This window comes from Pleurodeles waltl, chromosome 9, assembly GCF_031143425.1.
Source record: "Pleurodeles waltl isolate 20211129_DDA chromosome 9, aPleWal1.hap1.20221129, whole genome shotgun sequence".
Lineage (NCBI taxonomy): Eukaryota > Metazoa > Chordata > Amphibia > Caudata > Salamandridae > Pleurodeles > Pleurodeles waltl.
The window spans coordinates 1,143,817,759-1,143,839,429 of NC_090448.1; the positions used below are offsets into that span (position 1 = coordinate 1,143,817,759).

General features: G+C 43.1%; 1 protein-coding gene across 2 annotated transcripts in view; it reads right to left on the reverse strand.

The window, feature by feature from the left end:
- RGS6 (regulator of G protein signaling 6) overlaps positions 1 to 21,671 on the reverse strand; it is a 964,496-nt gene that overhangs the window by 290,740 nt on the left and 652,085 nt on the right. For both annotated transcript variants that reach the window (XM_069208950.1, XM_069208949.1), the window contains exon 4: positions 18,187 to 18,237. In XM_069208950.1, the coding sequence (XP_069065051.1) occupies positions 18,187 to 18,237 (51 nt within the window). The remainder of the gene's footprint in view (positions 1 to 18,186; positions 18,238 to 21,671) is intronic.

A 21,671-nucleotide genomic window follows, 5' to 3' on the forward strand; every position in this document is an offset into this window, starting at 1 on the left:
TGCCTATGCAAATGACATGGGCAGTGCAGGGGTCCCCGGCCCAGCACTCTTGCAAGGTTCACTGTCTGACAGTGAGCCTTGCAAGGGTGCACCCTGCGGGCTACAGCACTGCCGCTGGCTCGACTACGAGCCGGAGACAGTGGTGTAGCCTGTTACCCACTAGGCTGGCAGGCGGGATACTTCTAAAAGGACCTGGTGGGTGGTCACCATGAAGGCAACGGCCACCCTGTTGGGAGTTTGGCAGATGGGCTTTCCTGTTCGTGAAACTCATAATCAGGTCCTTACTGTTTTCACCAGAACATATCCCCATTGTATGGATAAAAACTAAATTGTGCCCATATTTGGCTATTTCTCAGCACTTGTTAGGGCAAATCACTTACCCTGGGTAGGTTTGCAACCACTAACATGTGGAGAAAAACAGGATGCAAATGTTGTCTAGCCAGGATTTGTAGATAACTTTTTATGAAGGCTTAACTGTGAACTTCTACAAATGTCTAATACACGTTGAAAAGATTCAGCGTTTAAAAAAAAATGCTTTACAGCATGTATATGCTACAAAAATAGAAAGAACAATAACATAGAAAGAAAAATGTCAAGATCATATTGCAGCAATAAAAATGTTTAAACAAAAAAGATAATCATCACATGACCTAGATGAGTATGTGTGCCTTGTAGGAAGCAGGTTTACTTAGAAATCCATTGAAACAATGTTTTTGTTTATTTACATATGAATGAAAACACTAAAAAATGATAATTTATGCAAAGGTAAATGCTTAGGCAATGTAAAGTATTGGCCTACCAGCCCCACCACAAGTGTTCACTTCTTTTTTGGCGGATGTGCACATGTGAATAGGCAAAATGTTGTCACTCACAGTACAATGAACCAAAGGATGAGGTGGGCCCTTGTTGTAGGCAGTGGTAGATGGAAGAAAAATTTAAATTAAAGCTGATCAGAAAAATATGTACAGACACCTGTTTAGAAGACCTTCTTTGCATGTATATATTTTTAATTTGTGATTTTTTTACTACACGAGGCTGGCAAGACGGCAAATGCTGTCTCTATTTCTCAAAAAAGGCTTAGCACTGGTAGAAGAGGAGGTGGGAAGGAGAATTATCAGCAGTGAAGGGGTTCAGCTCTTTAATTCCTGTCGTGCCACGATTTCAAATTAAGAGTTGCTTTGTTCCCAATCAGTAATTTAGAAGTCCTTCCAATTAGACACAGATCGCCCTTCTCAGAGGTAGCCAGTGACTGAAAAGCATGGGCTACCGTGCATATGTTAGCATAATAAAAATCCAGCCAATCAAAGCTTCCTTGCAACAGATGTTTCTGACATAGAAATAGAAGGTGATAGTAATGAACAGCAGGAAGCTTTCAGTGTAGTCTGCCTTTTATTTCTATGAAAGAAAAAACACTTGGCTCTGATGACAAGTGTAAGTAGCCTTTGGGAGGAATGTAGGAGGGGGGCGACCAGGAATGCAAAGGGTATGGGAAGGTGGAAGGGAGATACAGGAGTGTGGCACCGAGGCACTGAAGTCACAGGTCTGTGAAAAATCCCAGCGTCACCCAAAGAACACATGAAGCAAATAAGCCACACTTCTTCAGCAGGAGAGTGGTCAGGGAGTGGGACATAGCCTGTGGTGCATTTGGGGGACGCTGTCACAGATATACCACTAAAGGATGGTGTGGTAGTGCACTGTAATTTACCAACTGTACATTTTGTATTAAAATAGCTGCAAAATTTGCAGGGATGTGCCGTTTTACTGATAAAATTATGGAGTACACAAATGAAAATGTGTCGAAATCAAGTATTTACAAATATTTACCATTTCACATTAACAAGTGTATGAGTTTGTTTTGATCCTATTAAAATAATTTTTCCATCACACTGCAGAATTGATAAAAAATTAGCTTTGTAACTGCAGAAACAGTTTGTAAAACGTGTACAGTTAACTTCACAGGTACTTACATTTTGTTGTGTGTTAGGAAAAAAATGACATCATACATATTTTCTTTACACACTCTCTGTACCCCAGCAAGTTAGTCACATAGTTCACTTTACAAAATCCTCTCACATTGCAGTCAGAGAAAGAAAAGTAAAAAAAACTTTCTATGTTTATAAAAATAAGTAGGAATTTGCCAGCGGACAGCCTGACATTTGCTCTCTGTCTTTGAATGCACATTCACCTGCTTAACCCCAGCATGGTGATTTTGCAGTTCTGCAACACCCCACACCCCTACTCCCAGTGCCTACGAATGAGCTCACAGCAGGAGGGAGAGGCCGAGGCAGATATGATTGGGTGTCAGACAGGAAACACGGAGCACACAAGGGAAGGAGACAGAGATGGGAGGGAGATGAGTAGTGGATCCTTAGCTCAATCTACATATCCTGTAAGCAAAAGCTCTTTTTGAAAGCTGTCCTGTGAAACATCAGATCCAAAAACAATTTCACCAAAAAGAAAATTAAATAGTGCTAAAGCCCATCACAGATGTGTGCAGAATAGTAGAAAAGACATGTGCTGTTCTTTGAGGGTGCTACTCATATAGTTGTGCTAGAGGGGGGTTTCACAGCACTTCTTAAGAGCGGACATGCACTATGAATGCCCCAAGGGCTGGAAGTGCAATCACCTTCTGTAAGAGGTAGGATTGTCCACTGCCCTCTACTGTTTAATCAGGATATCTAATGCCAGGATTTTAAATAAAAAGGAATGCTCTCCCTATCAAATGATAAACTACTTCCATATCAAAAGTTTAGTGTTCATTTACATTGAGTTCTTTCAAATTTACATCTTTTTGCAAATACAAAGCTTCATGCATTCTAACAGTCCCTTATAAATGAGGACCAATATCTCACAGTTCACAGGACCACATTCCTTGCATATACACTTTGCCAGAACTGCACAGAAATGCAGACTTTCCTTCGGGCATCAATTCGCCAACAGAGAAACTGTCACAATATGTTGAAATCTTCTTGCAACCATATGCGATTAACATGCCTTCTTATTTGTGGGGTACAAAAACAATTCATAAATGTATTTAAGGGAGCCAAGGCGAATACCGTAGCACCCCAGTACCCTCGGAATGCGCACTGTCTGCCCTTCTGACGGTGCTGGGCAGGAAGGCCCCTAGCATACCCTCACTGCTAGCCTTTCCATGGTGGTGCAAACATCATGGAAAGGATGGCGGTGACTGGGGTTGTAATCAACCATGTGGTGCTGAGTTCGGCGCCGCCCTGTTGTACTACAACCCCGAATGCCGTTACCATGTCAGTGGAGATGGCAATCTTTAGGCGGGTCGTGCGCCAGAGTAGTAATGCGGTGGTCCGACTGTCAGTGCGACTGTAGGGGTCCTTGGACTGCCACACTCGTAATGCGGCCCTTAGATGTCCAAGTGCATCACAAGGATAGTATAAGACACAGCAGACTGTAAAAATAAGATGATGACTATACTAAGGCCTAAAGGACCATAGCTAAAGAGGGAATAGCCATAATGCTTAAGAAAGCCACTAAAATAATGATGCCTAAGAAAGCCACTAAAGTAGAGGGCAACATTGGCTGGTCTAGAACTTTAGTCCAAGTTTCAAAAAAGAAAAAGTCACAAACCGCAAGACTCATGACCACATCCTATGTACAACCACAAGAACTAAGTACGATTTTGGCGATATATACTTCTAATTATTTAGAACACATTTATGTATCTGCCACTCCACAAATATATGTTGTTTTGTATGTGGACATATTTTATTACTTTGCTTAGATTTTACATCTCTATAGGATGTGGAATACACAAATTTGGATACTGTTTTCTACAAGGAAATAGATAACCTTTTGCTATTGCTCTGACCTTTTTGCGTATTCCTTAACTATAGTTGATACTGAAATTATTTTTACCTCTCATTACTCTGTACGTTTTCGGCATTATTACCTAGCTTCGCTTTCATACGATGTGCCATTGACTGATATATGAGTTACCTATGAACTTGAATTTTCATCTCTAGGTATGCAAACTTCATTGATTACTAAACCGATTTATTTCAGGATACTTTTTATTGGCTTGGTGAGTTTTCAATCATCCCCTTTTAAATATTGGATATTGTTATTTTCACATAATGTGAAAAGTTTTTTCTTTGCAGGGTATTTTCAGCTTGGAAAGTTTAGTTCATGGATATGGGTGTCCCTTCTTAAACCATGAATGATAATAACGGTCTTAATGTGGGAAGTTCTGGGAGGAAACACGTGTTGGCAGAAATTGGCTTTAATTCAGGAATTCAGTGTATATTTTCTCTGAGATTCATGTTCAAAAACAAGGAATTCAGTTGTGACTGAAACACTCCTGATGCACAGATGTGACTTTGAAAGAACTTATAATTTAGAAAGTTTACCATGTAAACGAAAGCTAAACTATTGATGTGAAAGTGATTTATCAGTTTATGGGGGTCCTCTCCTCGACTCTCCTCTCCCATATTCCTTTGTATCACATCTTCACATCTATGGCCAACAGATGTAACGTCTGCCCTCCAGCTTTATGTAAGATTTTAGGATGGACCAATAGAGGACTGTGCTCTCTGCTCCACAGTTGCCTGGGACATTAGAAATACCATGCCAGGGATTGTTTGGGAATGTTATCCTGCATACATGTGGCTGCTTTGGACACTTAGGTTGACCTGGTTCTAAGCCCTGATCTTACCACATAAGTGGCTTTTTCCAAATGTAGAACCCTTCTCCTGCTATTAACATGTCAAAAACAAACGATTCACTAAGCTCATCAGTGGTTTTAATGCTCCTGCTACAGCCAGCTGTAAAAGCTGAATGCCACTCTCAGATGCCTCAAAACATCTTTTCCATTTGACTCTCAGATGCCTCGCTGCATCCTTTCCATCTGACTCTCAGATGCCTCAGAGCATCCTTCCATCTGACTCTCGGGTGCCTCGAAGCATCCTTTCCACCTGACCCTCAGATGCCTCGCAGCATCCTTTCTACCTGACTCTCAGATGCCTCGCAGCATCCTTTCCACCTGACTCTCAGATGCCTCGCAGCATCCTTTCCACCTGACTCTCAGATGCCTTGCAGCATCCTTTCCATCTGACCCTCAGATGCCTCGAAGCATCCTTTTTCCACTTGACTCAGATGCCTCGCAGCATCCTTTACATCTAACTCTCAGATGCCGCGAAGCATCCTTTCCACCTGACTCTCAGATGCCTCGCAGCATCCTTTCATCTGACTCTCAGATGCCTCGAAGCATCCTTTCATCTGACTCTCAGATGCCTCGAAGCAACCTTTCCACCTGACTCTGATTCCACGAAGCATCCTTTCCACCTGACTCTCAGATGCCTCGAAGCATCCTTTTAATCTGACTCTCAGATGCCTCGCAGCATCCTTTTATCTGACTCTCAGATGCCACGCAGCATCCTTTCATCTGACTCTCAGATGCCTCAAAGCATCCTTTCCTTCTGACTCTCAGATTCCTCGCACCATCCTTTCATCAGACTCTCAGATGCCTTGAAGCATCCTTTCCACCTGACTCTCAGGTGCCTCTCAGAATCCTTTCCAACTGACTCTCAGATGCCTTGCAGCATCCTTTCATCTGACTCTCAGATGCCTCGCACAACCTTTCATTTGACTCTCAGATGCCTCATAGCATCATTTCATCTGACCCTCAGATGCCTCGAAGCATCCTTCCCACCTGACTCTCAGATGCCTCGAAGCATCCTTCCCACCTGACTCTCAGATGCCTTGAAGCTTCCCTTCCACCTGACTCTCAGATGCCTCGAAGCATCCTTTCCATCTGACTCTCGCAGCATTCTTTCCATTGGACTCTCAGATGCCTCGCAGCATCCTTTCATCTGACTCTCAGATGCATCGCAGCATCCTTTCATCTGACTCTCAGATGCCTCGCAGCATCCTTTCATCTGACTCTCAGATGCCTCGCAGCATCCTTTCATCTGACTCTCAGATGCCTCGCAGCATCCTTTCATCTGACTCTCAGATGCCTCGAAGCATCCTTTCCAACTGACTCTCAGATACCTCGAAGCATCCTTTCCAACTGACTCTCAGATGCCTCGCAGCATCCTTTCATCTGACTCTCAGATGCCTCGCAGCATCCTTTCCATCTGACTCTCAGATGCCTCGCAGCATTCTTTCCATTGGACTCTCAGATGCCTCGCAGCATCCTTTCATCTGACTCTCAGATGCCTCGCAGCATCCTTTCATCTGACTCTCAGATGCCTCGCAGCATCCTTTCATCTGACTCTCAGATGCCTCGAAGCATCCTTTCCAACTGACTCTCAGATACCTCGAAGCATCCTTTCCAACTGACTCTCAGATGCCTCGCAGCATCCTTTTATCTGACTCTCAGATGCCTCGCAGCATCCTTTCATCTGACTCCCAGATGCCTCGAGGCATCCTTTCCACCTGACTCTCAGATGCCTCGAAGCATCCTTTCCACCTGACTCTCAAATGCCTCAAAGCATCCCTTCCATCTGACTCTCAGATGCCTCGAAGCATCCTTTCCACCTGACTCTCAGATGCCTTGCAGCATCCTTTCCATCGGACTCTCAGATGCCTCGGAGCATCCTTTCCACCTGACTCTCAGATGCCTCGCAGCATCCTTTCCATCTGACTCTCAGATGCCTCGAAGCATCCTTTCCAATGGACTCTCAGATGCCTCGCAGCATCCTTTCCATCAGACTCTCAGATGCCTCGCAGCATCCTTTCCATCTGACTCTTAGATGCTTTGCAGCATCCTTTCCATCTGACTCTCAGATGCTTCGCAGCATCCTTTCATCTGACTCTCAGATGCCTCGGAGCATCCTTCCCACCTGACTCTCAGATGCCTCGCAGCATCCTTTTCACCTGACTCTCAGATGCCTCGAAGCATCCTTTCCATCGGACTCTCAGATGCCTCGCAGCATCCTTGCCATCTGACTCTCAGATGCCTCGCAGCATCCTTTCATCTGACTCTCAGATGCCTTGAAGTATCCTTTCATCTGACTCTCAGATGCTTTGCAGCATCCTTTCATCTGACTTTCAAATGCCTCGAAGCATCCTTTCCATCTGACTCTCAGATGCCTCGCAGCATCATTTCCATCTGACTCTCAGATGCCTCGCAGCATCCCTTCCATCTGCCTAAGTGCTAGCGGCTCAGCAAGACCTCCTGCTAAAGAGAGCAGTGATGGAACAGGCAGACGGCTATGCTCTTTTGGCTGGTCATGTCAGTGTTGTGATTTCTTCATTACAATATACCCATCAGCAGATTATTATCAATAACCTCTTCGTACAAAAACACACTGCTTTGTGTTAGTATCCTCCAGGCGTATATCCTCCATCAATGCTGGAAATCCAGGAATTAATAAAATATAAAAAGCTATACACATATATTTACTGACCTCAGAGAAACCTTCAACACTTCCATACTGAACCTCTGCATGGGTATGTTTTCTCTTTGTGACCCTTGTGATTATGAAGTGTATGGGTGGGGTGTGTCCAGAAGGCCTTCTACTCACAGGCAGATCCTCGCTAGGTCAGAGGTGAAGTTTAATATTCACCCCTGAATCCAATAGACAATATCTCAGCTTCAGCCATTTGCTGAGACCTTGGTTGGTGGTCCCCTGGATATGGCTTCACATGCCGCAGTGAGTTTAAAGATGAGAACGTGTATTTAAATTGGTACTCACTGCTTTACCAGGTGCTCTTGGTACAATCAAGTGCCCAACAAAAATATCAGTGCTCTTGTGATGCCTGGTTCATCCTGGCTGCAAAGGTGTAGGATGGATTGCCCATGATAGACCCAGATAATTTGTAAACCTTCCTTGAGAAACATCTATTAATGGTAAAATCAGGCTTGAAAAACATGCCTATTCCGAAGGATTGTGCAACTCCTATTAACAATGCACCTATCTCTTCCTGGCCCGCCGAGCCACCAATCAGGCGTACATTCTTTATATGCCAGGGAAGTTGTGGCTACAAATTTGATCCAGTTAAAGTTGGGGACAGTTATAGCTGTCTGGAGAGGGTGATCCAAGAACAAGAGGAAGCTCTATCCCTGTGAGTCTGGTGCTGGTGAAATATTCTGCTACTCTGTTCATCGTATAACCCTGTGTTTGCTCACCGAGAGAGGGACTATGAGGAAGATAATTTGTACGGCTCACTAATGGAAACTCTATGTATATAAATAAAGAAATAAAAGCAAATAATAAAGTGACCAATAACAAGAATTTAGGGAACAAGAGATATTCAAAATGCTGGACTTCTTTGGTACTTGGGTAGTTTTCTACATCTTTTCCCATAACTTCATCGTTATTTTATGAAGCATTAAATGGGTGTGTGTTTTGGGATGGGTTTGAATTGGTGTGTGTTTTGAGGTGGGTTTGAATAGGTGTGTGTCTTGAGGTGGCTTGGAATGGGTGTGTGTTTTGGGGTGGGTTTGAATGGGTGTATGTTTTGGGGTGGGAGGTGAAAAAGTGGCCCAGGAATGGATTGTTTCTGTTTCACACTGTGCTTGTGTAGCATATATGTCTCTATTAAAAAACAAGTATTTGCAAAGCAATGGGTCTCCCATTTGTTCAAGTTAGAGCTATTAGCATTGAAAATTCCTAACTGGACTTTTCTTGCCACTTAAATTGAGAAGTAAAACAGTTGACATAAGCGAGCCGAATCAAAGCGCCAAGCATGAGTGCACGGAAGAGACACAAAATGCAAAATAAGTTTGCTTGCAGTCAAACGTATCAGCAGTCGTGCAATTAGCCATGTAACAGGGGTAGTCGTCAAAGCTGTAACAAAACCACCCGAGGGGGGACAAACATAAAGCATTTACCAATGATATTAAAGGGTTTTTGAAAGGCAAGCCCACGAACGAATGAAAGTAATGGGCATGCGGTGGGTGTGGTTAAAAGCCCATAATACTTGCGCACTCCACCTAATAATACATTTATCTATTTCGACTGATGATCAAATTTATTAAAAACCCAGAATAAAATTATTATTTACCATGAAACTCTACACACCTCTCAACTCACTTCCTGCACCCTATAAAAGGCTTTCCTCTATAACCAAGGTAAATGCACAATTACATTTTTAAATGCATTCCTTATATCCACACCAGATTAAAGATGTTTCTACTTTTGGGGCTCTGTGAAGGAACATTCATAAGATTTTTTAAAGCATTTTCTAATATCATTAAATCTGCAGCCCACAGCCGCCTGCACTTCCTTCTAATTCTCCTGGACCTCTCCACTACACCCAGTGCAGTAAGCTCTCCCACTCACCTCTACAAAGGGAACAAGGTGAATATATGTGGGACAACACTCTCCTACCTCTGCTTCTTTTTTTGTTTTTTTTGTTTTAAAGATCAAGTTTATTAAAGAAAGAAATAATAATTGCAATTCACAATGTGATGAATCAATAATATAATAATTCCTACACTTTGATATCTAGGAACCTTATAATAGAGGTTGTATAGAACCAAAGTGGGAAAGGAAAGAGTGAAAAAGATAGGCACTGATAGGGCCTGATTATGAGTTTGACAGACAGGAACACCGTCTGCCAAACTCCCAACTGGATGGTTGCCACTGTGTTGGCTACCTCCCCGCGTACCCCATTAAGAATTTCCTGCTGTGCTGACAGGCGGAAACCAAGGTTTCCGCCGCCCCCAGGTGGCACCAGCACCCTCGGAATGCGCACTGCCTGCACAGCAGATTCATATATATATACATAAATAAATAGATAGCTATATAGATAGATACCTGTTAAATATATACTTGTTAATAAATTTAAAAAAAATAGAAAATCATAACAAATTAACATTAATATTTTTAATTATAGTTTTATATTATATATATGTACATAAATATACACACATACATATATATGAGTGTGTGTTTAAATAAGTATATGTTTACATTTATCTCTTTACCTAAATATTAGCTAAACATATTTAAATAACATTAAATGTTTGTTATAAGTTAAAATAATTAATATGTTTCTATGTTACTGTGTATTTATATATATATATATATATATATATATATATATATATATAAACAATGTTTTTGTATATATTTTTTCGATGTTAGTGTATAACGATTTTTTTTCGATATTTTTGAACAGGATTTTGGTAGCACGATATTTATGGTTTCACTATTATGTCAGTTTTTGAGTACTTACTCATTTTTATTTCTTCCTGGTAAACCTGGAATTTTGGAAAGAGCTATTAACCAGCACAATAGTTCCTACTGATTAGGCTTCAAACAATAACATTACTTCGCTTTTGGCGATTAACAAAAGGGCTAGAAGCTGGGAAAGAGGCAAAGCACGTGGGAAAGGAATGTGAATGGAGAATGAATTCAGTGATAATGAAAAAACTGTGTAGAAGAAACCAATTCAATAGGAGAATTACAAACAGTGAAGGCAATGCCCAAACATTTGATGGAATGGAAGTTGGAGAGAAGTTGTTTTCAAGGCATCATCATTCTGATATTTTCGAATGTTAAGGAAATACTGGGCAAATCGTTTTTAGGGGGGAGCTCAATTTGCTTCGTCCCCTGTAGTAATCTCTCTTTGGGCTTCCACCCACACCCATGTCACGTCAGTCACTTTCATTGGTTCGTGGGCTTGCCTTTTAAAATCCGCTTGCTTTCATTTGTGAAAGGCATGCATACATCATGCCTTTTCTGGTGTTTAGCCCACCTACACAGCACCGGTAAACTACTGAAAACATACGAGGCTCGATGTTTTCAGCATGGTTTCTGGACTGCTTTATCTGTTTATTTTCCACGCAGTGCGATCGCCCTAGGGTTTACATAGCGCGATTGTGATCGTTTTTTCCGTTTTCAATTTCAGCACGATTGTTCTGCATTTTACATAGTGTGATCGTGCTGCGTTTTTTTTCCTTTTAATTTGTGTGGCAAGAAAAGTCCGGTTAGAAGTTTACAACGCTAATAGCTCTAACTCGAACAAATGCGAGACCAGTAGCATTGAAAATGCTTGTTTTCTTTGTAATCAAAGCTAAATTGAAAAGTTTGCTGATAATCTCATTCCACTGCTCTTTGAATTGGGGGAGTACTGGCTTTCAAAACTGTGGATTCCTCTTCTTTCAAGAATCAGTCAATTTTGGACTGAAATGTTTATTTTATTTATAAATCTGCAGTTCTCAAAAGCTGATTCTCTTGCTTACACAAGCATCAATTCGATTGCTGAAGAATTGATTCATTTTTGTACCAAGATTTTTTTTGTAAAGTTTCAATTCCTTTTCTCAGTTTTTGCGTGAAATTGGGAACGAATTGCAATTTGATGTGAAGCAAATTGGGGGAGGGGGGATGAGTCCACCTATATCACTTCTAGGCAAATGTAATTTTGCCACGCCTATAATTACAGAAAAGGTTTCTTGCCCTTTAATAGTTATATGGCAAGGTCTGAGAGACCTATGCAAGACGGTATATGATATTTGACGAAATATGCATAATAAAGGCCATTGCTTCTTCAAGTCACTTTTTTATACAAAACATCCCCAAGGTTGCATCAACCTGTGTTGAAATGCATGTATTGAGAAACTGCACTAAAAATAGCAATCTACCTCAAGGGAGCCACAGACAAGCCCAGTCTGCACGCACATTCACACATTAGCATTCAAATGACCAAATAAACATTGCCTACATGCCCCAACTGCTTGTTTTGTTTGTTCGCATTTCTTTCGTAGCATATGGAACACAAGTATCTTATTCTAGGATGCTGATTGCAAACAGTAGTGTCACGACATCATTCAGGTCCGTACTTTCAGAAATGTTGTTTCCATGGAGACAGGACCGCACGTATATTGAGGGTTGCAAAAGAGGATATCACTGCCCTTATATCACAGCGGCAGTTTTTGAAAGGAGATAATTGATAAATTGGGGATTGAGACAGTATGATGAACCAAAATTAAAATTACTCTTTTGCTAAAAAGGACATATCCATCTGTCGGTTCTATCACTTCTCTCTTTGCAAATTGGTTAAAAAAGACACTGAGTGGCTGATTATGAGTTTGGCGGACGGAAACATCCGTCTGCCAAACTTCCGACAAGGAGGTCGCAAAGGTTTCCGCCGGTCAGCCCAGTGGGAAAGGTGTAGCAGCATTGTCATGCTGCTGCACGCAAGGGGTACCTGCACCCTCGAAAAGTGCATTTCAAGGGTGCTGGGCAGGTTCTCCACCAGCCTCCAGCGGTCAGACCGCCATGAAAAGGCTGGTGGAGAACAAGGTTGTAATCAGCAGGGCGGCACTGAATTCAGCGGTGCCCTGGGTGATTACAACCATGAATGTCCTCAGCCGGTCAGGATCACCGATTCTGGTGGGGACGGCGAAAGGTTGGCAGGTCTGCCCACCAACCTTGTAATGTGGCGGTCTGACCGCCACAACTGCGGCGGTCCAGCCGTCAACACTGAGGCTGGCGGTCTCCAGACCGCCAGCCTCGTAATAAGGCCCCATGTCACGTGACACGTGTATGTTTCTGGTTTAAATTCAATTTATCATTTGCATTCAAGTTTATTCAGCTTTACACACACACACACACACACACACACACTTACCCATTCACCCCCTCCCCCGCTCAATGACATCCTTATGCACACAGGGACTGGCCTGCCCATTGACTGGAATGGAATGTGTATTTACTGTTCTAACTCCACACGCTGTATGAGGGTAGATTAAGCAGTGGATCATCGCCACCATTACTGAACTTTTAGGTCTGCATGCAGTTGCTTTAAAGTACCTAAATACACCATGTAGACCTAGCCCCTTGCAAGCTGGTCCTTGTAGAGATGATGTTGGCCTGGCTTTGTCAGAGTTTGCCAACACTCTGGGGACCCCTACAGTGTGTCTCAAACATAACTCCTGCACACAAGTGTTGCTGTGTACAGCCGAAGAACGTCTGGAGTCGGAGACAGATGCTTGAGAGGGGGGGGGGGGGGGGGTGTAGGCCCAGGCCAAAGACTGTGAGCCTCCAGATATGGGGATGCTGGAAGTATCGTGTAGGGCCTGGCCACTGACCTGGTGCAGCAGAGGTATGCTGGATGCCATAAAATGAAAATACACTGTTAATGGCAAATAATGGTTTATTCTGCTCATAAGACCTTAATAAATGTTTAAAAACATGCCTTTTTATTAAGTAATATTAACTTATGATTGTAGTAAGTAGAGTGAACGTATGGTTGCTAAGCAATACTGAAATCCCTAAAATTGTGCCCCCATCATGCAGAACCGTAAGAAACAACCCCAATGGCAAATTTGGACAGACAAGTATGGCAACTTTCCCATAATCCAGACGTAGAAAACAGTGTCAATTACGTGCGGTAAAGGACTCAGATCATGAGGCGGCAAACTCTGTTTAAATGAAGTCTTGCAATTCCTTAAGTAGTATGTAGAGGCTGAGACAAGGACCCAAACTTTACAACCACCTTTTGTAAGAAAACAAGCTTGATGCTCTGCCTATAAATGTTTAGGATTTAATGTATCACTATCTTTTAACTCCCCCTCATCCCGGATTTACCAATAACACTAATTAATGGTTACTCTGGAAGGGAGAGGCCCTTCTGAGGCCACATCAAGGGAGCTCTAAACAGTGGCGTAGCGTGGGGGGTGCAGGGGGGGCCGGCCGCACCGGGCGCAACATCTTGGAAGAGACTCGAGTGCTAAAATCCACGGGTTAGGGGGCGCAAATTACTTGCCTTGCCCCGGGTTAGGGGGCGCAAATTACTTGCCTTGCCCCGGGTGCTGACAACCCACGCTACGCCACTGGCTCTAAATGAGATGCTTTCCGACACCTAGCTTAGTGAACTGTTTCTCTTAGCATAGGACTGGGGCTGTTTTCTCTGGCTGCTGGCATGAGGTGATCAAAAGGCCGGGGTAGAAGAGTTCATTCTGCGTGCGGATTTGGTGGAATGTGGCTAGCAAATCCGTCAATCTCCATATCCCGAAATGTCCTCTCCCTCTAGGCTCCAGAAATGCGTGCGGGCGGTCCCGAGCGGTAACTAGCATGGTCCAAGGGTTGTCTCTCGAGTACATTTTCTACTCGAGCGTCAGCAAAATCAGCTTGAATGGCTGTGTCCTCCTGTGCACCGGGTGGTGCTGTTTGTGCTGATTTTTCAACGAGGAACATACTACTGGCTTAAAATTGCATCACGACTAGCGAGACATGCATATTTTTGCCCGTTGGTGGAACTCCATGACATTTTGCAGAATTTTTTTGTAACTCAACAGAATTCCACAGAGTGAAATTCCACAATTTCTGCTTACCTCTAGGGATCAATAACCTTTTAAATGGGCAAACACAGTGGCATGAATGGTGTGGGTAGGATTACGTCAAGTGCCAACACATATTACATTTTAGGGTGTTGTTCCTGGTGGCACCTTTTTATAATCGTGGTGGGCAGCTTTTAATTTTCATGATCTGAATATATAAATGAAGCAAATCTTCCATAAACAAGACATGTGGCAACCTGTGGTCATTCTTTGGACATAGTTAAATAGACAGATGATGGATTCGATTGGTGATCAATGGGACAATACACTGACAATTAAATACCTATAAATTAGACTGAACATATTTAGATTACACCTACAATTTAGGACACATCAGGATTCAGGGACAAAAGGGGGTGTTTTGGATGTTACACCCCCAATGTATTTTCTGGTAAATATTTGGGTGCAGGTGCTTTCGGGGGTATGGTGAAGTGTCTGTCGGATTTGACCAGGAAGTTTACAAACCGCAAACAAAAACGCACACACCCTCTCTCCCACTGTGCATTTAATGACTTAAAAAAGTTGGTTATTTAAAAAAATATTGTGTATTCTCACTCTAACTTAATACCTCTTGCAGTCTTCATTCCTCTCCCTTTCCACCACCCTTTTAGCCCTTCTCATGTGTCTTGGTTGCTTTATAATGTATTTTCTATGCCTGCGTCATTGTTTTAAAATCTGAAGCTCACACCCCCCCAAATCTTACTGATCGAACTACGCCCCTGCCCAGGGCCGGCTTTAGCGATGGTGGCTCCCTGTGCGACAGTCTTTTTTGGCACCCCAAACTCCTTGCGCACCTCCTCAGATTCCCTCACTACCACACGGCAAATGTGCCCCTCATCTCTCCCTTTCACATACATTAATTTGTTTTAAAGCACTTGTAAAGGCTGGCTTTACTAATCCACTCAGCTATCCACTTGAAATATAGTTATGTTCTGTGCAGCAGGCACATTAACCCTCTGCGCTACTTTATGGCGAGTTGAAGCTGCCCGTAGACAAAACTCCCATCTCTCTCCCTAGCAGGAACATTAATCAAAAGAGGTATCTTGAAATTTGAATTGCTTCCTGAAGGCTGGACGCACAAGGAACTTTTCAGCAGGTGCTTTTAAATCGCAAGTTTAATAAATTATTGCTAAACACAGCGCCCCCCCTGAGGTCAGCGCCCCCCAATCCAGGTCAGCACCCGGTGCAGCTGCACCGCTCGCACCACCCTAAAGCCGGCCCTGCCCCTGCCAGGATTAGAACCTTGGCCTGACAGTCCCAAGGGCAGCAATTTAACCTTCAGACAACGTCTCCTCCCATAGGACACCAGTCCGCAGTTTGCAGCGACTCAGCTCACCTTTGCGAGTGGAAGCTTCGTGCACCCCCCTCTCCATCCAGGCCCCTGCTGGTACTTGGCAGTCTGAGTATAATTTGACATGAATGAGCACCCCGTAGAGTAATTAGGACATGAGGCTGCAGATACATACTCCTCTCCCAGGATTGGCAGGTAGATTGTGAAGCCCATTAAAAGCTCATCCTGACTAAAGAGAGCATTAACCGTGTGATGCGAGGCGCTGGAAGCATTACTGACCGGCATAAGCCAGCATCTCCCTGTAATGGGTCAATAACTGCCAGTGTGGGTAATAACTTCAATATCCCACAATTTGCTTCATTATTACTGCTACAGTCTATCATGTTAAATATATCTCTGCGTGTGGCATCATTTCATCAAATTCATCATGAGTAGCAAAAGTGACATCACACTTTTTTTCAACACGTGACATCAGAGGAAACGCCATTATATAACCTTTGACCCTAGGATTGACAGCATTGCAATTCTCCCTAGACAATCCTAATGCAAACTGAAAGCTTCAGGAGGATAGCAACCCCTACTGAACACGTACTAAGAGCAATCAGGTACAGAAGCTAAGAAGAGCTACAAACAGGTGCAACTTCAAAATACTAGCAATGAGATTAAATACCATGGGTTGTACCAAGCAGTCCACAGGGGCAGGTAAGGTGGTGTTATGTCCACTATGACCCCAAGAAACGTCTCAGAGTGTAGCCCTTGTCCACTACTAGCTACTATCTCGCATCATATTTCCTGTTTAATTGTTGGATGTGACCCCTGAGACTAGAGGTTGCAAAAGGAACGCCGGGGATAGTTGCCGCTACCCCTGGGTAGCCCAAAGTAATGTCCATGGAAAAAAGCAGCCACTTCGTGTTTTTATGCATGACTCCAAACATGGAAATAGGTCTATATGACCAGGTTGTTGATAAGTTGGGAGGCCACTTTCCGAACTGGTGGTTTTTCACTAGCCATTAGGGCTGGGGCACAGTCATTAACATTACAAGTGTCTTGGAGGCTGGACCTTCAGGTATCCTTCCCATTTTCCTATAGATCAGTCCACCTAGGCAAACCTATGACACAGCACATACAACATAAGCCATTTTCATGGGCTGACTTGATGGCAACACCCCCTGCAGAAAGTTTGTAACCTGGATGTTGTCTTTCACATGAGCTCTTCATTGTATGTCTACCACCTTCAGCTAGTTGCAAAGCATTTTCTCCTTTTGCTGGTCACCCACGGGAAGCAGCCTCAAGCACGACGGCTGAACCACGTGCTGCAGTTACTACTCGGCAGTTACATCAAATGTGTCTTTACCACGCATTCCTTTGACAGGCATGTCGATACAATGACATGCCTTAGGGACAGCAGCGTTGGACTTTAAAGTCCAATGCTTTCTCTTCTGTTGCACAGACTGGAGTTGGAATAGTAAATTAAGTCGCTCCAAAAGTCCAGCGCTTTTCTAAGGCATGTTGTTGTAATGAATGCGTGGCATGAATTCGTGGCAATGACGCATTCCTTGTAAAAACTGTTGAGTAACAGCACATGTGGTAAAAGCATGCATTGCTCTTACAATACTACCATCACCCACAAGAACTCTATTACCTCCAGGCTGGACTACTTTGACTCCATCTAAACAGAACTGCCAAAAAGGACGCCTCAAAGGTACAAACTACTCTTAACCAAGCAACCTGGTGCGCCCTGGGACTGAAACATGAAGGCTATTTCTCGCCTGCCCTCAGGGCATTGAACTGACTCCCTTAAGAAAGATACAGTTCAATTTAAGACCATGTGTCTGGTGAACAAGGCACTCCCAGGCCAGACAGTGCCATCCTACCAGAGGTTTTCCATCACTACCAAACAAAACAATAATGTCGATAACTCTTGGTTAATATTGGTCAGATGAATAGATATTGGTCATTGATCGAGCCAAGCACATATTTGGTGGGCCATCCCTCCACAGCCAAGTCTCTACACTGTGGAATACCTTACTCCAGGGGGACCTGAAATTCTTTGAGTACTTTAGACTTACTTCTTGTGCTGTGTATGGGACGAGCAGCTTCCGGTTTCACCGCGTGTGGTTCATAGTTGGCCTCTCCTATCCCAACTCAGTGTCCCAAATTGGAAACATCTGTATCGTTGTTCCTTCCCACTTTGTGCGATCAAATGCGCATGTCCTATACATGTTCCCGTCATCCAGCTGGTACTGTTTGACTAGCAATTGACTCTCCCACAGCTAAGACTGCAAAACTCAGCAAAGTGGTTGTACAGATTGAACATTGTCACGGGCACTCCTGATACACAGAAAGCTTCTCTCTCAAATACAACCGCGTTGTTCCCTTCCTCAAGCGGTCTGAGGAGCTTCACAGTGCGGTGGAGTGATTTAAAAACTGGAAAAAAAAACATTTTTAGGTTCACAACTAGAAATTGCAGCTTATTAATAAATAAAAGAAAGGGTTCTGATGCAGATGGTGCGGTGAGGAAGATGAGTGTACAAGGGAGGCCAGATTTAAATTTACGGAAACTAACACCAAGGTTGAGACATGCCATGTTTTGTAGCAAGATCTGTTCTCATAGGTCACATTTCCTTACCTGGATCGTCAATAGTAAGGTTCTTCATGAGCCACTGCACCACATCTGTACCTGGTGGGACGAAGAAAAGGAAAATTAAGAGTTCTGTACTGACCACCACTTATGTCACCAGTAGACGCATATGCTTGTCAGACATTTCTACAGGGCCACATAACACAAGGATCCTTGGCCTACAGCAAAATAAATTATGCTCAAGTTTTAGAGCCAAGTGGTTCAATGTTAAAGAAAGATAAATAATACTTAAGTGATATTTAAAGGGGGTGGAACTAACAGACACACAGTTGATGCTTTCCACATTTCTTGCTTTCCTAATTTGTCCCATATTTGTCCAATATTATAACACACATGCTCAGGAGTTTTCTTTCATTAGTACCATCCCATTATACCTAATACTCACTGTTTTACACATTATTAATAACAATAATAATTATTAGTAATAATAATAACTATTATTGATCATTATTAGCACTAACCTGCTCGCCAAACGCTGTCAGGCCCCTGATTTAGCATTTGTACTATGGAGTAATGTCAGTCAAGTTGGCAGAGACATCACACCTCTCCCATCTTGATGGTACTCCACCCAACAAATTTAGAGATACCCGCAGCCCAGAGGACATCCCTGGGCACTGACGGAAACTGCTGCCACAGTGGTTCCTATCAATGTACTAAAAATGTGGAGGCCAGCCATCCACAAAACCTTCTACATTTCTTTGTTTTTGAGAAACAAACTCCCAAGTTGGAAGTTTGTTTCTGAAAAACAAAATATACTAACGATACCCACACCCTTTGTCTTATCTTTATCCCAGGCAGTGGGGATTATTATTGTGTTTTTTTCTGTCCATCACCGCCAGGTTTTTCCTGGCAGTTTAAAACAAGAAAAAAGGCAATACACTAAGTACTGCTTCTGGCCATCAGAGGAAGTATTCTGATAAAGTAGTCAATGGGGGCTGCATCCATGGAAGTCCACACATCCCTAAATAACGCAAGTGGACCAATGGTTTCGCGTCAGGATACTCCATTGCATTTGCGAATTAATATCCTGTCCTCAAACTCTAAATCAGGCCATTAATTTATTTTAAGTAGACAACAGTTCATTCTTATATAAACATTTTAGACAAGAAAATAATATTAAAGCACAGGCTACATAAATAACATGGTCAGGACACATTCTGCATACTAATAGTGTCCAAATTCCAGTTCATGCATTAACTACACTACAGGTACCTGTAGCCCGCCTTAGCACCTGGCAGAACAAGGTGCAAATGTGAAATTTCTGGCCAGGCATGTATTTTATCGCTCCATCAGCCGGTCACAGAGTCAGAGGACATGGCCCATTGATTCACCAACATGTGTGTTGCAAGTCAACATAGTCCTTTCTCCATGGAATCTTCCACCAAGACCTTCTACTTGACAAACCTAGAGCTCATGAACACAGGAGGGAGGGCAGAGAACTTTATCTCCTGTTAATGTCAAAGAAAAACCCGTGCTAGACTGATATCTAACACGAGGAGTTCCTCCACTACGCTTTGAAATGTAGCTGGGCCTATTTCTGGTCTCTAGAAGTACTACCCTCCTTCACCGGGCGGTCTTTCCTATTTTCTTCTCTTTTAATACCATTTTTCAGCCACCCTCCCGTCGGTATTGACATTTACAATCCTCTTTTAAGGATTTTCATTCCAAAACAACATCCCTCGAATCCTTGACAGTGAGTGCCCAATGTTACTATATGGGCACAATTAGCATTTAGGTCTAATATACTGCACAGTTTTCAGGTTGCTTTATGCCCAGTACTCATTGTTATTCCATCATTCCACTCTTCCTGAGGGTTTTCTTCATTCTCTCACTTGCCGTCCTCTCCTGACACCGCATGCAACTATTTAGCACAGTCTCACTTAGCACCACTTTGTGCTCAGTTAACGATGGACTAGATATCACTCCTTTCTTCTGCCCTCACTCAAACACTAACAATATTACAACTTTTGGACCCGCTCTATTGCATGCTTACAACTTGCTTGAACTTGGTTGGTTTGACACTAATATACTAATTTGCAATGTTTTGCACCGATTCTGAGTGCCTTCAGATCAAGAACATAAAATCTTCAGATGTTACTGATGCCATCTTTATCCATCTTTTACTGGTGTCTGGGTGTCGTTTGTTGAGTCACAAATATCTACAAATTCATCAAATTCATCACATTTTTCTACTTCAGTGTTGATACAAATTGTGACCGTGGTTCTACACAGTTTTGCAGAAGGCTGGGTGATGAAACACGTGTCCGCTGTTTGTGCTCTGCTAGATGCAATAAAATGCATTTGTGACACAAACAGAAGTGGGATCCTAAAATGTTTTGGAGACAACAATGTGTGTTTGTATATCTGTTGAGTCAGACAGTCTGGTCAAACTGACTGACCTCCCTATGCTTTAGTGAAGGATTCCCCGACAAAGCCTGGTCCTGTGTGCTAAATGTGTGTTAATTAACACTCGATCACTAGCTGCACACAGGCTAGACGTGCACAATACTATAGACAACAAGTTGGATGTTTTGGTGGTTACGGAAACTTAGCTAGGAGAACACTGGGGACCGGTCCTCCTCTTAGTTATTCTGGGCACAGATAGCCTGTTTAGAAGGCCTCGCATGGGGATAGTGGGATGGCCAGGAGTGATTTTCAATTAATAAAAAAAGCCTCACTACAAACACTCCATTCTACTCTTTTGACCACCTGATTGTAAGGGTGGGTCATTCTGACAGAGACTGATTCTGCTTCTTCAGCGACCCTTTAAGTCCACATCTGACCTTGCAAATGCCTTGCTGGAGGTATGGTTGCCTCTAACAAAAACCATAGTCCAGGACTCTTGTCCATTTTAATCAGTGGTCAGTATTTAATACATCTGCAGAAGTCTCCACAGCTCACTGAAGCTTGCACCTGCTCCCAGTTGCTACTCGCCTGGTATTCGAGGTGCTCAGGCTGACCCACATCGCTCTTGGGTACCGCTTGGTATGTACTCACAGAGGCCTGAGATCTGCTGAGGAACATCTTCTGATGGAACCAAAAAAGTAAGAAAAAAGGCGGGAGGAAAGTCTTTCCTTGGATTGGTCAGCTCTTTAGGGAATTACTCGACCATCCGAGGAATATTTAACAGCCTTTGCCTTTTAAGATGCATTTATTTATACACAATGCGCAGTTGGCACCCTCTTCTGCTCTTCCGGGGGTGAGTATACCGTTGAAAACAGAAAAAAATGTTGGGGGGAAACGCTTGGAAACAGCTCTACTATATGATGCTACGAAGAGGAGGCTGTTGTGACCTTACTCAATGTTAATATAAACAAAACAGGCCCAGGCTGCTCTGTGAGATGTAACTAAATACAAATGACAGCGGAAGTGGGGCCCCTGAGAAGTGGGGCACCAGGGGCTACTCCAGCTTGTGACAGAATGGGAGGAAGAAAAAGACAGGAAAACATTGAGAAAGAATAGAAAGCAATATG